Source organism: Spinacia oleracea, chromosome 6 (assembly GCF_020520425.1).
Source record: "Spinacia oleracea cultivar Varoflay chromosome 6, BTI_SOV_V1, whole genome shotgun sequence".
In the NCBI taxonomy this organism is placed as follows: Eukaryota; Viridiplantae; Streptophyta; class Magnoliopsida; order Caryophyllales; family Amaranthaceae; genus Spinacia; species Spinacia oleracea.
This window is the reverse complement of record NC_079492.1, coordinates 87,493,636-87,511,676: the sequence shown is the minus strand read 5'-3', so window position 1 is coordinate 87,511,676 and position 18,041 is coordinate 87,493,636. Positions and strand designations below refer to the sequence as shown.

General features: G+C 37.6%; 1 protein-coding gene and 2 long non-coding RNA genes across 6 annotated transcripts; 2 read left to right on the top strand and 1 right to left on the bottom strand.

Annotated features, from left to right (window-relative positions):
- Positions 1-1,641: 1,641 nt before the first annotated feature.
- Positions 1,642-8,818, bottom strand: LOC110798575 (uncharacterized). Of its 2 annotated transcripts, XR_008924640.1 has the most exons (8): positions 4,236-8,818; positions 3,944-4,169; positions 3,507-3,834; positions 3,272-3,421; positions 2,871-3,200; positions 2,633-2,782; positions 2,460-2,558; positions 1,642-2,378 (listed from the first exon to the last, which is right to left on the bottom strand). XR_008924640.1 is itself a non-coding variant. In XM_056833736.1 (7 exons), exons 4-7 carry the CDS (start codon positions 3,057-3,059, stop codon positions 2,319-2,321), a joined length of 498 nt encoding a protein of 165 aa, XP_056689714.1. In that variant the 5' UTR covers positions 3,060-3,200; positions 3,272-3,421; positions 3,507-3,834; positions 3,944-8,241; the 3' UTR covers positions 1,642-2,318. The 2 variants fall into 2 exon arrangements, 1 of the variants encoding a protein (XP_056689714.1); XM_056833736.1 differs by having other exon boundaries at positions 3,944-8,241.
- LOC130464266 (uncharacterized) lies at positions 7,005-10,858 on the top strand. 2 transcript variants are annotated; one of them, XR_008924641.1, is made up of 3 exons: positions 7,005-7,176; positions 9,632-9,698; positions 10,575-10,858. It is a non-coding gene; the product is annotated as an uncharacterized lncRNA (long non-coding RNA). The 2 variants fall into 2 exon arrangements; XR_008924642.1 differs by lacking the exon at positions 7,005-7,176 and adding an exon at positions 8,825-9,205.
- Positions 10,859-12,575: 1,717 nt separating this feature from the next.
- Positions 12,576-17,751, top strand: LOC130464082 (uncharacterized). Of its 2 annotated transcripts, XR_008924385.1 has the most exons (5): positions 12,576-13,048; positions 13,920-14,026; positions 14,112-14,267; positions 16,181-16,267; positions 17,493-17,751. It is a non-coding gene; the product is annotated as an uncharacterized lncRNA (long non-coding RNA). The 2 variants fall into 2 exon arrangements; XR_008924386.1 differs by lacking the exon at positions 13,920-14,026.
- The last annotated feature ends 290 nt before the right edge of the window (positions 17,752-18,041 follow it).

Below are 18,041 nucleotides of genomic sequence, written 5' to 3'. Positions count from 1 at the left end.
TCTCAACATACACCCGCGAGGTAGAGATTGAGGGTTCGGGGGACTGTAACTACCGAGAGGAGTACTTCGCTCTTCGATAACTCCAGAGGCATGATATCCTTTCTAGCTCAGCATAAATAATTGAAGGGACATGCGTTAACTATTAAACTAATCTGAGTTGATTTAAGCAACATGCAACATATAATACTAAATCGATCGCGATTATCTGATTTAGATAGCATTAAGGGACCTAGCATGATAATCCAATTTCCCAAAAATATTATATTTGTTAGGCGTGATAGAACAATCAGATTTAGTTAGTTTAACAGTTCATAAAAAGGGCGAGGAAAGCAATTAAATCATCGAGAAGGGGCACATTACGACGCACCCTTGAGAGGTGCGTCACGGTTCTCAGAAAACTCACCACTTTGACGTTGCTATTTCTCCTTTTTATTTAACGAATCTCAAATTATGGGACGGGATACGTTCTGTTCGATTTATGGATCGATTGCGACAGAACGCGTGAACAGTTTCGCAGCGTGAGGCTTAGGCTAAGGGTTGGAGTCAATACTCAGAATATAATTGTGTGTTGTGTGTCCTTTCACGTCGAATTTGGGGCTGTATTTATAGGGAAGAGTCCGTGGAAAGATAAAATTGCAGAGTTCTAATCCACAAAGAATTAGGAAAAAACACGTACCCAAGAAAGATAGAAAGGAGTGTTTGAGATTTAATCGAGTCTTTCATTGCGTATCAATTTTATGACGGAATGCGTCTAGGCCCGTTACGAACTCTAGGCTCGTTAGGATTTTAATTAATACGTAACTCTTATTTCCGAATCATATTAGGAATAGGATTCTCGCAGTTTTCTATCTCATTTAGGATTTATGTTGGAGTGCAACACCTAATTCTGACAGGTTTCTATCTTTTATGACTTGCCACTTTTAGAAGCTACCCTTTACGGCAGTTACTATTTTTAGCAGGTTTCCATAAATAGCAGGTTTCGGGTGAAATGAAAAGGGGAATTGAGATTCGTTTATTTTATAGGAGATGCGTTGTCAAGTGGAGATTTATGCTTTCATCATCGAACCTTTCCCTTTCGGGAATGGGGACAAAAGTAGGTGTCTACACCATCTTTTTCTCTTCTTTTTCGTGAGGAAGTAGTATGCAAAGGAAAGCAGGGAAGGATTGATGCAAAGAATGATCCGAAAAGCTCCATATTTATACAAAAACTGGATCTCAAGACAGTACGCCGGCGCCAGGCGCCGAGGCGTGCGCCAAGGGCAGGGGCCTGCAACGAAGGACGAGGCCACCGTCCCCTTTATGATTCCGAGTACGCACTCTTTAGTGCTTCGGACAGCAGAGTACAACCTCAATTATTCAAGATTCCAAAGCCGCAAGCCGCGCAATTTCAAGCAGTCCGAATCAACACCTCGAGTCGATGTCGGGTCAATCTGTTCAAAATTCAAGCATTCTAGTCCTAGATCGGCGTCCTAAGTCGAGTCTGCATATGCATAAGCAAAAGTTGAATATACTTTGACTTGCGCTTTTTCTAACCAAAAAACCTCAGTCAAAGTGGGGGCTTACAGTGGGTATGTACACCCGAAAAAATGGGCAAATTTTTTTAAAATTTTTGCAAATTTTTCATGCATGCATATAGCTACAAATTTCAAAGGCACACACAACGCATACAAAATTCAATTTCCAACTGTACAAAAACCAATATTCAGCCATACAAGATCCACAATTCCAAACCTTGCAAAATTCAAAGCCATACAAAAGTTCAAATTTCAAATTCAACCATACAAATCCATACAAATACAATCCATACAAAATCAACCAAGGCAAGCTGGAACTCGCTACCATGCAGGGTCAGTCCGAGTCATCATCAGCCGTAATGTCAACCATAGGATCTTTGTTCCTGTTTCGGCTCCTAAGGCGCTCCAAATCCCGATCCAGCTCTGCCCTAGGGGTACCAGGCTCCTGCTCCGAGATACGAAGAGTACTGGGAGAGTGATAAGCTCTCTGCTGAGGGGAAGGGTACTGATAAGGCTACGACATCGCCGTGAACTGACGCTGCGCCTCAAACATCTGGGCCTGACGCATCCTCTCCATCTCCTGCCAGTAAGTCCAAGGATTTGCACCCCAAGGCTGAGAGCCGCTCCCTCCGAAGTAATAACCGGGAGGAGGAACAAAAGGCCTCAAACTGCTCGCACCCCCAAAAGATTGCCTGGTGGGATCAACATATACAAAAGGGGCAGCTCCCCTATCAGCATCAGAATGCCTCTGATAAGTACCAGCACCGGACCCCTGTCCCAAATCCAAGCTCGGTCCATCCTGCCTCAACGAAGTCTCCACCTGGGGCTCCCTGTCAACGGAACTCTGCGACCTCGACGGCGCTCCTATACAAAATACAAGTTTCAAGAATCAGACATCCAAGTTCAAGTTTCTAGAGTACAAAATTTCGCAGTCAATGAAAGCACCTCTCTGTCCCGGCCAGAAAGCTTCTTGGTCAGATTGGCACAATGCCTCTTCAAAGAATCAATCAAAAGCATCCAGCGACGCACTCTCACCCAAGGCGCCTGCATACAAAATTAAAGATCAATCTCCAGATACAAGATTACAACCAGTTCCAAGGAAATACAACAGTACTTACATCTGCATAATGCTCCGGTACAACATCATACGACCTCCGGTGCGGAGGAGAAGCTACAGGAATGGTCACCTCCACCTGCTCCCCATCCGAGTTCTCATAGCGGACAACCCTGTCAGCATAGGGAATGTCCTCGGGGTTGACCTCCTCCTCCTACAAACACTCATACAATGATTCAAGAATACAAGAATACAAGAATACAAGAATTCAAGAATACAAGATACAAAATTCAAAAGCTCACCGGCAGTACGAAGCGTACAGGTGGAGCAAGCCTCTTCAAAAGTTCCTCACAATGGCCCCTCCTATCTACAAATTTCTCCCAAGGGAAACAAATAACATCGCCCCTAGCATTCAAATAGAGTTGGGCAAGTTCTTCGTCTGGCGCTAGCATGGACTCCAGTGGGTCCTTAGGGACAAGCCTGCCCCCCATACTATGCTGAAGGGACACTCACTCCCCCAAGTACCACATATGGCGATACACCCCCGGGAGCAAGACCCGCCTCCCGGACAAGAAGTGGGCACGAGTAGCCGGGACAGGTATAGGCGCATCAGCAAAAGGACGCCAAACCACCTACAGAGAAGACAGCTCAGGAAACTATACAAGTGCAAATACAAAAGGACAAAACAGTACAAAAGGTTTACCTCATCAACGGGTAAAACCCGCCAAGCTTTGCGGGAGGCCGCTAGAGGCACCCTTCTGCGCACCGCTCCTATCCAAGAGGCAGCATACGGGTAAGCCGCATCTCTAGTACGAGCTGGCACCAAAGTCGGGAAGTGCTCGTATATCCAAATCTTTCAAAAAGCAAACAAAGCATCAGTCAAATTCAAGATACAAACATACAAGTACAAGATACAAAGAACAAGGAGTCTCGAATACCTCCAGCACACTCCACAAAGCAGCAATACTCGGGTCACTCTCCGGCGAAGTCCGGGAGGCCCACTTCATCTCATTCAAAAGGTGGCTATATGCCAGACCACCCCAGTTGTAGCTCGAAACGACCCTCAAGTCCTGCAAAGCCGTGAGGAAGCCAATATGCACCCGACTGTTCCTGCTCGGGGCCATCACTCTACTCATTAGAGCCAAGAGGAAGAGCCGAACCCTCTGCTCCGCAGATACGTCCACGCTACGGATCGCAGCCATGATCACCGTCACAAAAGCGTGGGTGTCATCATCCTCCAAGTCAACAATAGGGCCGAGTAAGTTCCTAACACCAAACGAGTGCCATGTCAGCTCAGAATAAAAAATCACGTTCCTCTCAGAGAAGGGAAGACCCGTAATCATTGCAAACCCGAAAGGGGTAATGGTGATCTCACCCCATGCCATATGAAAGGTGTTGGTGGTATCCCACCACCGCTCCAGCAAGGCCTGTAGCCGGGGTTTGATGCACGTTCTCCTATGAGTATCTCCCATGGCACGCCAGAAGTCGACTAGGCCCGTCTGCAACCAGATCTCCATGGCCTCCTCATCGGCACGAACAGCCGGGAAAACTTTGTGAAGGTCCGCCAAGGACCAAAAAGTGCGCAACGGATCTTCATCAGCCTATGGATAAGCCGATCAGTTCAAAACCTATACAAGTTCAAAGATAAAGCACAGTACAAGACTGACCAAACCAGCGCGAGGCCGCTGATGCAAATGAAACTCCGGTCGAAACACTAGATCGGAAGGACTCCAACCAGTGCCAACGAAGGTGGGTACTCTCCGGGAAACCATGCCCTCCTCCGGCACGTTTGTTGCAGCTGCATCATCATCCGAACCGCACCTTTCAATTCCGCACCTTTCAATTACGCAATTTCAATAACACATTTCAATTCCGCACTTTCAATTATGCAACTTTACTTGCCTAGTCCTTCTAGGAAATGTGGTTTCCCACCTAGTCCATTTTTAGGTGGTGATGTATTTTACTAATTCCGCACTTATTTTCTATTGTGATGTTGCTTTACTTGTTTATTGCTTTCATCACCTCACATGATAAATACAACAAGATACAAGGTTACACCACTCTTAACAAAGATAATTTCTTGGACAAACCGAACTTAGGTTCCCTTAAATTAACTTTAAAGCAAAGTGGTCACAATACAAAGTAGAAATTATATTTGTTCTAAATTCAAACCCACATAGTCTAAACTAGGGTATTTTCGAAAATGTTGTGTCACGCACTTGAATTATTTCTAAAGCTCGCGGAATAAGCATCTCGTTCCCTTGCCCGGATCTCACCCATCCGTTTCTAAGATTCAATGGCTTATCCTAATAGAGTCATTTTTTGGTCTTTCCAAACGAGACCCTAAACAATGTTTGGTGGCGACTCCTTCAAAATACAAAAATACAAAGGTTCTAATATCGCCCCGTAGGAAGGGGAAAAGGCGACGAAAAAACCCCCTACACAAGCGCTTCAGGGAATGGAGTTGAGCCAGTAGGGCATGATTTTTCATCAACAACTCATTATTTTGCTCAGCCACAAGAAGACAATATATCAATTCAAAATATTTCTTAGAACCTTTCTCTCGATACTATGTCTGCAGGACAACATTGTTTGCATGAAAAGTGGAGTATGTTTTTTCTAACATATCTGCATCAGTAATTTTCTCTCCACATAATTTCACTTGAGAAGTAATTTTAAACATGGCTGAGTTATATTCACTCACATATTTAAAATCTTGTAATCTCAAATGCAACCAATCATAACGAGCCTTTGAAAATATTACAGTTTTCTGGTGGTCATACCTTTCCTTTAGGTTGCTCCAAACGATTTGTGGATCTTTAACTGTCAAATACTCAGTTTTAAGTCCTTCATGGAGGTGATGGCAAAGAAATATCATAGCCTTAGATTTATCTTGACATGTTTCTTTATTTTCTTCTTTTATTGTGTCACCGAGCCCTTTTGCATCTAAGTGTATTTCAGCATCTAACACCCATGATAAATGATTTTTCCAAGTAATATCAAAGGCCACAATCTCAAGCTTTGCAAGGTTCAACATAATTCCATATATAAAATAATGGTACTACAAATTGGGACTTGAAAATTATAAGTAAAAATATCCATACCAAGTTGTAATTGATAAATGGTATACAATGAGACAAACGTCTACAGATTAAATAAGTTTATCCTTATAAGTTGATTATATGAAAATAAAACAACAGAAGACAATAAAGTTTACGGAAGTTCGATAATATATGAATTAAAGTATTTGAATGATGACAACAAAGGAAATTATGATATATATTATCATCATGATAATATCATCACTCACGGATTTAAAATCAAAGGAATTGAAAAACATAACGGAAGTTCGACGGATTTTAAACATGATGATAATATATGAATAGCAGTACAACAAATTATAATTCAAAATATAATATAATGACAATAACACGGAACAACAAATACTTTGTTTGTTTGTTTGTGTATTTACGCAATTAAAGAAGTTCAAAAACATACTTGCATCATGATCAAACGCCATAACTGCAAATAATCATAATAACCGCAAGTAATTCCAAGGCCATAACCGCAAAGTAATCGTGCTTTATTTAATATAAAGTACTTGTGATGAGAAAATTGAATAAAGTTTCAGATAAATTAACTTAAAAAATTAATACATGTCAGTGCCAAGAATAAGAGTATATTTATCATGCAAATCCAAGATTCCAAATCTAACAATTACAACATATAATTAATAAATACTATGGAGTAATTAATCTATATTATCATAAGGGTTGCGACAAATACCAATACTAATAGACTAATGCAATTAAAATATAATAAAGTTACCACGATTCACAAAAAAAGAATGTCAAATTTTGAATAATCAAACAGTTAAAGTAAACTCACATGAATGTAGAAAATTCACTTTATTTTTCGTTTGTAATTTGACCCCGTTGCTATTTTCCGTTGATTAGCGATGGTGCTGATAACGTATTATGAAAGTAGGGAGAAAGGGAGAGAGAGGAAGAGAGAAAACCGTCAGTTAGGTTATATCAATAGACATAATATGTACACATACATATATAAATATATGGTAAGGATATAATGGGCATCCACACTAACGTATGTTTTATAACACTAATATATAAAGTATTAGTTTTGTATAGACGAGTGACTTATTAACCGAAAATAGCACTAAAGAACAACATAATTAACAATACTCCATAGTATATATTATATTTCTCTCACAAGTAACAATAGTAAACAAAGTTGGAAAGGATTTTAAGTACGCAATTAAAAGTTAAAGACATTAAACTATTTTACGACGTCGCATTAAGTTTGACAACGAGAAATTAAAATTGAAACTATGGACTCTAACTACACTTCATATATTGGAAGACCTATAGTATGAAGTATGTTAACCTCTCTTGGTCTCCTTCTCCTTAGAAGCAGAATCATCACTCACCCTTCCCAGAAATCGCAGGAGAGATAAAGAGGAGAGTCGCAACGCAAAAGAGAAGAAACCTCACCCTCGCCGGATATCGTAGAAGAGATGAAGAGGAGATTCGTACCGCAAAATAGAAGAGAAGAATAGCGTAGCTGCACTTCCGTCGCCCAAAAAGAGAGGTAAGCGTTAATTGTTTTTAATGCGTGGTACCGCACATAAGTTGCTTGGCTGATATAATGGTTCCACACATAATATGCATGGTTGACAAGGCGGTGACACATATCATACGCGGTACCACCGTGTGTCCGTGTTGGCGACGCACATTTTGTGCTGTAACACGCAAGTAAATTTTTGTTTTGTATTGATTTCAGAAAATGTTTTTATGCTATTTATATATTTATTTAATTTTCGTTAATTATTTCATTAATGTTTGTCTAATGCTAGTAAATGTCATAAAATTATTGTATAATGTTGTTAATTGTCATGAATGTGTTTGTAACAAAAATACCGAATTAAATTATACTTTGCGTCAGACCACCCTACCCACGGGTCTCTCGCGGGTCAAGTCAGCTATCACGGGTTCAAATCCGATTCTTTCCGCCTCGCGTATAAAACTTTCTTTTCCACTTCTTTTCTTCATTTTCAAATCAATGTTATACTGAAGAGAGAGAAAACACTTGGCTTCTTCAACTGCTTCCATTTTGAGGAGAGAGAAACCTTCTTCTCGTTGATTTTCTACATTTTCGTTCAATTTCTGTAATTTCTTTTGTAGGGTTATGAATAATATAAATATATAATTCATGCGGAAATACCATAAAGCCAGGAATCCAAATTGATTGCCACATAGTCAATTAGCATAACTAGTATACATACAATGTGATGCGTGCCTTCCCTATCTGCTCCCGAACCGAACAAGAACAAGTATAGGACTCCAAATGTCGGCCCTTCGTAGATAGTCCACAGCACGTTCGGATCCGTCTTAGATTCAACCAACTAGAATATTCTCTAAGGTTTTATGTGCACTCGGGAAACTCACAATGGTAATAGACAAGTATTAAATTCTCCCTTGAATTTAATGTGCTAGAATAGTATATTGAATTTGCATTATAAATTGTGATCATGAACCACATATTTATAGGGTGGAAATAAAGGAGTTTCAATCCTAATAGGAATCGATTAACTAAATTCATTAGGATTCTAGTTAATTAATAACATTAGAATTCTAGGGACAATCAAACACTAAGTATTTCGGATTAACCCTAAACATCTAATTTTAGTAGATTTAGGAAAACACAACTTTACTTGGTTCGCAAGCAACGGGCCGGCCAAGGGCTTGCATCGTGTGGCCTTGAGACCACGTTGCTGCTGTGCTTGGCGTCCAGCAATCAGCACGCGTCCCACGGCTGGGCGCTGCTGCCTTACTCGGCCCATGCTGTAATAACCCGCATCTTTTAACATTACTAATAAGTATTACCTTATTATAATATCTTACTTTGCCATGAAAATATTTTATAAAACATATTTTACTAAAGATAATAATAAGGTTGTTATTATTTTATTACTTGATAAACTTATCAGAATTTAAATTGGGCGGAAAATATTTCCATCTTATTATCTAACAAAAGCTACGGTTATAGATTTTGTTTCCATAATCTTAGAACAAAATCTCATACTTATCATAACCAACCTCTACCTCATTTTCTTATGATCAAACAAAATCTCCTACTAATCATAACCGATCAAGATTCAAATTTTCACCTCTATCTTATTTTGCTAGTGATCTTATCACCTCTATCATCTAACAAAAGATCATACCAAATCTCACCTTATCATTTCCATGCGGACTGATTCAAACTAACTAAAGATAAGGGTTATCACTTCCTAAATCTCACGCTAAATAATAGCAGCTCATCCCAAATTGTATTTCACTCTTCATCAAACTCTTGGGTTGCACTACTTATAAATACACCCTCTATTGCTAACCTACAAGCTTTGCAACCCTAAATACTTATTCAGAAACCATTGGAGATCACCGTACAAAGAAATCAAACTCAATAGTCGATCGCCGAAACAACTCCAACCAACCTTCGGCACATCCGAATCACCATCAAATTGTACCGGAATCCACCGCGAAAAACACCAGCTCCTAGTCCTCACGACCCTCTTCGTAACCGAACTTTCATCTCTAAGAACCGTCGATAATTAAAGGTGCGGTAAATAACCTAAGTTGGCTGCTTGTTTATTCATATGTCGCACCGTATATTATTTTGTTCAACTAAGTATCTATGTTTTGGTAACAACATTCCACCTTAATCATGATCCAAATTCCACGTGTAGTACATGATCACAAATTCACCAATTATCTCCTCTATTATTTTATTATTCTTTTAAAGTAGTTGTATTTTGGTAAAAATAAAGGTATTAATACTAACAATATTGCTAATGACATTTCTTCTTATCAATCTCTTTTTTTTTTTTAAAAAGAACTAGAGAACACCTACTTCGTATTATAATATAATATAATATAGTTTATTGTTTTAACCTATATATATACTCTTACTAATATATGTACGTTTAGTGTACTAGAAATCCTAGATAGATAGTTACTAATATACAATGTATATATGTTTGTAGAGTCCGTAGAGCGGGAAGATATCTACTAGTGTTCATGTGTTTGATTTGTGAAGCTAAGCTTAATAAGGTAAGCTACTACGTTCACCACTTTACTAAACCCTGTAAAGAAATATGGTTTTGACGTGAATATGTGCGACATGCTATTTGTATAGTATATAAATATGGAAATTATATATATGATATGTGGTTCGTATAATTACATGATACATGTTTTATTGATGGGGTTTGATAAACAATGACAGTAGTCAAATTGGTGATTTACTTATGAGCTATACTCCTAGATTTAATATATTGCAAGTACGTAATTTGGAATGTGATGAATGTTTAAAAGTGGTAGCAAGCTAACCCTCCCTTGCGCCCACCTTAATCATTCAATGGAGGATAATAAGTGGGTGATCTTGGTTTTATGATGATACGATGGAATTATTAAGCTAGTTGTTCGTATATAATCACCGGCACTCCCTATTAAAATATAAGTACTTAAAATGTAATACACTTGGTCGGTAAGACATCTTAGGCAGGATCCCCTAAGGTGATGAACACATTGGTGGTATGACACATTGTGTCTTAATATTATAGTCGGAGCTAACTAGCACGGCCTAGGCTTATTCTACTCCTTTGAGTTAAAAACACTCACTGGGGGGTGTACACACTTAAGGAATAAGACCTATTTTGGTGGTTACACCCATTGGGGTGGTAGTCTCGAACTACAATTATGGTGGAATTATCTTGTTCTCTTACCTCTAAAGAATTAATTAACTGTTATTTATGGACTGAGTGCGTGTGCCTGTTACGTGCTATTTGTGCATGAAATGTTTTCAAGATAAAATGTTTTCCAAAGTAAGAAAAAGGTTTTCGAAAATGTTTTACAGGGTGAAATAGTACTTACTCAATTTCCACTGATTTGTGGTTTCCTTTCTGTATATGTTTTTCCAATTTACAGGTATGCATGGCACGTCCTGAGCGACCGTTTCCCAACGACTAGTAGCAAGTTATTAATAACGTAGATCACCTAAAGACAATCAGTTGTGTTTTATTCAATTCAGTTTATAACAATATTTTGGGTAGTTGGTTTAAGTTATTTAATTACGACAATATTGGTTTATTTATAAAGGTTGGATTATTGATGGATAAAATAGCCTTACATTTGGGTTGTAGCCTAAATGTGGCGGTAATACCCTTAATTTATTGTTTTATGCTTCCGCTATAATTCCTAATCAGGTATGGAAATTAGGGGTGTTACACATGCGCGCTTGGCATCCAGCAGCAGCACGCGGCCCATGCGATGGGCGTTGCTGCTTTGCTCGGCCCAAGCCTTGCTGCTCCGCGAGGGCTTGCTTGGCGCTGGGCCTGGCGCTTGTGCTGGGCCTTGCGTCTCGCAAGCTCGTTCGTCGAGCATTCGCACGTCGCGCTTCCGATTCGTTTTCCGATTCCGGAATTCATTTTCGATTCGAACAATATTTCCGATTCTGGTAATATTTTCGTTTCCGGCAATATTTCCATTTCCGATAATATTTTCCGATACGAACCATGTTTCCGTTTCCAGCAACATCTACGGCTTGGATAATATTTATATTTTCGTCATGATCCATATTTCCGTTTCCGGTAATATCATCATTTCCGGAGCATTCTATATTTTTCCTTTTGACGATTTCAGCTCCCGCTGGAACCGAGATCTGTCGTTTCTGAATGTTCATAAATGGAGTACTTAATGAGTATTTAATGAATAATATATTCACTTAAATACTTGACCCGTTCACGTACTATTTGTGTGACCCTACGGGTTCAGTCAAGAGTAAGTTGTGGATTAATATTATTAATTCCACTTGAACTGAAGCGGCCTCTAGCTAGGCATTCATCTCACTTGATCTCACTGAATTTATTGACTTGTTTAATTAATACTGAACCACATTTATTAGACTTAGCATTGAATGCATACTTGGACCAAGGGCATTATTTCCTTCATCTTTCTCATTTTTACTTCTTTTTCTTTGTTCGTCCTTTCTTCGTACTAATTTTGTCTTTTTTTTTCGATCTAGGGTTTCGTAACTGCGGTTTGTGATTTTCTCGGTTCTTCTTCAATTTTTTTCCAACATTGTGAAAGTTCCTTTTCTTTTCTTCTTCTTTTTGTTGATTTTTTTCATAATTTCATGTCTATTTTTGTTGTTTACTGTATTTGGTCTACTTTTAGGGTTTCGTAGCTAAGATTTGTCGGTTCTTCTTTAATTTCGTCAAGATATTGTAAGTTCCTTCTCATTTCTTCTTCTTTTTGTTCAATTTGTTCATAGTTTGATGTTCTTTTTGGTTTTTGGTCTACTTTTAGGGTTTAGCCTAATGTTTTGTTCATTTTAGGTTTTTGCTTTTGGTTTTCTTACTGTTTTAAGGTTTTCGTCGTTTTTGTTGTAATCGGACTTCTTTTTTTTCTTTGATTCTACTTGTTTTTGTTCGTATTTTTGTTCGCTTTCATTTTTATTTTAATTTAGATTTTAAAACTCTTTTCCGTTGATTTTAGTGTTTTCATCTGCTCAAACTTGCTTATGTTTTCACTTTTTCGTATGATTTTATCACTATGCAGTTTTTTTAGTTTGGAATTTTGTGTATTTAGTTATGATATCAGTAGTTTTAGTTTTGACCTGTTTCATACCTTCCATTTTATTCTTCTATAATATCATGTATGTATTAGACTGTAAAATATTAACAGTACACATGTATTAGTTACGTATTTATTCTTATTAGTTGAGTATTGACATTCACCAGTTAAGTATTTAAACGAATTAGTGAATTATTTAACCTATAAGTTTTCAGATCAAATAGTTACGTTTTTAAACCAATTAGTTCATTATACAACCCATTTAGTTAAATATTCTAACTAATTAGTTTAGTATTCAAAAAAATTAGTTGCACACTAAAGTTGTTTTACGTTGGATTTTGGTGCAGTCACTAGTGGAAAAAACCCCTGTTGTAGCCCCCTTGTTGAGGGGGGCATATATAAGTGGGCCTCAACAACCACTTAGTCAACACGGGTCAAAAAATTTACTAACAGGTTGGGGCGGGCTTTTTTAGAGTTCGCTTCAATAGAACTTGTTGGAGGGGGCTTTATATTGCCCGCCTCAATAGATACTAGTCTAAAGGGGCGGGCTTTGTTTTGTTCGCTTCAACCGATATTCACGAAATTTAAAACAATAAAAACATAGCTTCTCATCGCCAAACCGATAAAACAATCCCTTCAAATCTCTATATTCAAACAAAGCAAGTACGCTTCTAGTGCAATCTGCAGGCGAGTTCGCACCGCTCCTCACCGCGCGCCTCCACCACCACCACCACCTTCCTCGCCTCCTCTTCCATAGTAGTCGCCCCCGACCGTCGTCTTCCCTATCTCGGTTGACTCTGTTTCACACAGTGACGCAATCTGTCAAGGTGAGCTTTTAATTGATTCTTGTTTTGCTTGGTCTTAAAATTCAGTTTCCCTTCAATTAGTTGAGCATAATGAGTTGATTATGCAGAAAGTTTAGGCTAATGTTCCAATATTGGATGAATTTACAAATTAGGGTTTGATATTTGTGGTTTTCTAGTTCAATTGTTAGTTTATAATTGATTCTTTTTTGTTTTTGTTCTGGCCGGGGATGGGGATTGGGTGGATGGGGTCTTCTTTTATTACTGCTTTTTTTGTATGATGAGATGATGGTAGTTGTGGGATTGACTTATCTTACTTTCATTGGCCAACTCGGTTGGGTTCTTGATACTATCGTCTCCCTTTGGGTAACACTCCTCAAACTACTCTACTTGTTTCAATCTTCTATTTCAAACTTTGTTTGTCCATTATTTTGGGTTTAGGATTGTTGTTTTGATGTTAATCTGTCTGATGAGTATTTGATAGTTTGTGTCAGCGAGTTAGCGGTTTTGTTGTTCGTTTGCGTGAGATTGATCATTATCGGATATGAATTTCACTTGCGTGACCCGCGTTGACAAACAAAGTCATTCTTAGTGGTTATGAACTTATGTGCTTGTATATGTTCAGAATAAGGTGATCATTGACTAGAACTGATGCTGCCAGGAAAGTTTTGTAATCCTACCAGTCTAGAGTATATTAGATTTCATACAGAAAAGAGAAGGTTTTGACTTTTCATTGATTTTGTTCCTTAACCACTTATGTACACTTTAAGATGGTTGTTATGGTCCATTCGGGATATTAGGTATGCTGTATTGCTGGATTGAGGTTGATTGCATGTGCAACACAGTTATCCTTTTTAAGGCACTAAACTAAAGTTATGTGCCTTGCTATATGCAGTTTTTGGCTATGAGCCTCATTCGGTGTTGCCAATTGGTGTTGTTTCTCTTGCTGATCTTACAGTTTTTCTTCCTTTCTCGAAAATTAACGTCTTTGCTAGTACTGTTGTAAGTCCTACATGCCTAAGTCCTAAATTTTCTGACCTCCTATTTTTCTCTCTTATCATTAGTCTTACCTCTTTCTGATGGCTAGATATTCTACACTCCTTTTTTGAGGCATATATGGACATGGTTGGGTCTATCTCCAGCAACTAGAAAGAATTTTAAATCTCGTCTGGCTTCAGGTTACAGTTGTATCATAGTGCCTGGTGGAGTACAAGAGACGTTCCATATGGAGCATGGCTCTGAGGTACGTTATGTAGATTATCTGATTGTTTTTTGTAATCCTGGTTGTGGAGTTGTCAACTTGTGTGAGATTAGACTTTTGTTGTTCGTGTGTGTGACATTGATCAATATTGGATATTAACTTGGAATTTCTTGTCGACTTGCCCATTTTGAAATTTGAATCCATGGTTTTATCTTGTTTTTTTTATTTTTGTCCGTTTTAACTTTTTGTTACAAATTGCGAGTTTGTTCCTTATATATTTGGTGGTCTGTTGAGTGTTTTACTAGCCTATTGTTTCTAGCAATACATATTTTGTTGCTTTCACGTTTGAACTTATAGTTGCTCCAATGCATCAAGTTCTAGTTGGCACATATGATAAGTTACTCTTTTGAACAGATTTGACCAGAAGTTGTTGTTGATTGGTATAGGCTTCAATCCCGAATTTCAAGTTAGTCCTTTTCATAGCCATTACTGCTTTTTAGAGATTCATGTATGTTGCAGCTTTCATAGCCATTACTAGGTTGTTCTATTTGTCGTGCTCACATTGAGTATTATACTATTATGGGTTGTCTGGTCGTTGAGTCCTTTTTCTATTTGGTTCAGGCGGGGAGGGTATCACCGATGGTTGTGAAGATCTTCAAAATTGCCTCTATGTTTGCATTCTTGTGTTTGGTTAAGGATATTCTTTAATCTTCTAATTAACATGCTTCTTCTAGATGGAATTATATGTTTACACTGGCCTTATTTTGTTGATTTAAGGTTTCTGATTTAGACTTGATAGGCTGAGGAGTGAGGACGAGATACTGCAAGGTCTAGCCTTTTGCTATTGTTTACAAATCAGAGTCGTGTCTCTGGCCAAATGAACAATTTAATGAAATCTAAATATTACTACAGTACTATTCCTACTAATATACTACTAGAGACTAGAGACCTATATATTACTACAGTACTACTCCTACTAATATATATTCACAGGAACTAAATGTAACAATTTAATGAAATCTTAATGTCACCAATAATAATGTTATCCCATGTTTTATTTTTATTTATTTTTCTTTAGAATTTCACTTTTTCTCAGTTGAATTCCAATAAGTTCAGTTTAACTTAACACTACTATAACCCATTTTTCGATAAGTTCAGATTGAGCAGTGATGTATAAACGTGCTCTTTCATTTTGCCTTATTTATATTCCTGAATAGCATTATTTATCAAGGTTCTGCCTTAATAATGCTGGTATTGAAGTCTGAATGGTGTATGATGTGGAAAGACGTCAAGGGGTTTCTTTGGGATGGTATATGATGATGTGTTGCTGTTGTTTCGATCTGATAAAATCGAAGTAGTTTCTTCTTCGATCCGTTTTCTAGGTTTTGTTAAAACTTTGGACGTATTGCAGAAAGCAGATCGTTATTTGTATGATGTGATTAAGTGTATTCATGTTGGACTTGTGTATTTCAGAGCGCTAGTGTTTTCTGCTGCTTGAGAACTATAGTGCAGAAAATGGGTTTGCTCTTACATTTATTGAAGGAAATTATTCTGTGTGTTTGTTGAAGTTTCCTTTGCAGTAAACAGCTAGTTCTTTCTAATCGAAACCTGTGATTTAGGACATTAATGTTGTCTATTGTGAGTGAGGTTATGTTGCCTCAGCTGATCTCAAGATATACTGCCGGTGATGCCCACGTATTCTGGTGCTAAGTATAGCAGATTGGTAAACTATAGCAGCAAAGCAAGGAAAAAAAATATTATCATTTTGTGTGCTAACTGTTTCCTTCGTACTTGCTTGGTCCGTCATTGTGTTGAATTGTTTTATCTGTTTGAATTTGCAAAATTGTAGAAATCAAATTATATGGCAGCCTCCTCCTGTTTTCTTTCTTTTTCTCATTTATTTCTTTGTTTAAATTGAGGTGGTTAAAACATGGCAGTTTTTGTTGTTTTTACAGCTTGTTTTGAGTACTGGAAGCGGTGTTAATGGTTTCACTCTAGATCCATCTCTTGGAGTGTATATTTTAACTCATCCAGACATCAAGGTAAGGACACTTTAGCTTCCTGATTAGAACTAGCTAGAACATATTGTTGTTACAGTGGGGAATCTATTTACTTAGCTCGTTATTGTCTTGGATAAATTGTTTTTTACCATCTAAAAAACTAAAACTTGTATTTTACCACCTAATTTTTTTAAAAAAATTGTTTTTTACCACCTGGAAAATAGGAAAATAGATGAAAATGTTATGTGGGGGGCACAATAACGGTAATATTTTATATATGTTCTTTTCTTCCACTATTTCATGTAATTAACTCTATTCTCTTCCTCGCTTTCCTATTTTCCATGAATTCACATAATCTTTCAGCTGATGCTATAACATGCACTCTTAGGTCATAAATCTCATTGAAATTGCTGTCATTTTCCATGCTTAACAGTAGAACACGTACACGTATCCGATGTCGAACTATTGGACATTGGTCTGCAGGATTACTGTATTCAGCTAGCTAAGTGCAGAATCCATCTAGAGTAGTTTATTAGACTAGAAACTAATGTTGGAACTTATCTCTGAAAACAACATTCTCCTAACAGTACACTCTGATTAGTTGTTTAATACAAATTAGTATTCTGATTAGCTGTCAGTACACTCTCACTTTGTAATCAAATATACATTTATATAAAGATTAGTATTCTCATACTCTTCCAATAATTTGGATTAGGTATGAAGACAGTTTCCGCCAAAATCATTGATCTACTGATCATGTATGTTTCTGAATAACTAATTGTGTTCAGATTTTTTATCTAATACTGACAGCGATTTCACAGCACAGTCAGTCCAAGGAAGTATGAGAAACTTCGGGTTTCATATATATCATCATCAAATTTTGGTTGATAGATTATCTGTTAGTCACTTTAAGTTTTCTGAATGTACGAACCTCGAATGAATGAGACCTTTAAACGTAATAGTATCAGGAAGCTAGCAGTATTATTTGTTTGCCGTCTACGTTAAGGAAGGGCTTCACTTGGGGGCCCTAGATTTACAAACCACGACATATTCAAATTAACCAACTAATCATGGTTTGACAGGCATCAGCTTTCGTGGACACTTTAATGCTCACAGAGCAATTAGAAGTACAGTTTAGCTGCATGGTTTTGAACAATTTAATTATCTCTATAGTCTGCAACTATATCTTTTTATGATCCAATGGAATGTAAAGATAATATCGTTAGTGTAAACTTTGGTACTCATATATTTTCCTTCCATCTTGCAGGGATCGAGTCGATTGGAAGAAAGTCAACACGGCCTTAATTAAGGTTTGTAATGCATGATCTAAAGGGAGCTAAGTGGCCAGATTAGAGAAATTTGTTAGACTAGCTCTCTAGCCTTTTGTCTTTATTTGTTAATATTAGTTTTAATTTGTTAGACTAGCTAGCTAGGTGTTTAAAAATTGTAAACGTACGTACTATACGCTTTTCTCTATTGGGTTAATATAAATGAAGTTAATTTAATGATTTATTAATAAAAAATAAGCAGATTCATACCTTTGCTATTCTGGTGTTGATTGGTGTACAGGTTTCAATACTCAATGGTGTATATATATAGATTTGGTTATTGCCACCTATTTTATATTTTAAAAGAATTTGGGAAAAAAAAAATTAATGTTGTTGAAGGGGGCTTTTAATGTACGCCTCAACAACATATGAATTTATGGCGCAAAAATAAGGACCTGTTGAGGGGGGCATTTAAGAAGTGAGCCTCAACAGAGGAGGCTGTTGAGGCGGGCTTCTTAAATGCCCCCCTCAACAGGTCCTTATTTTTC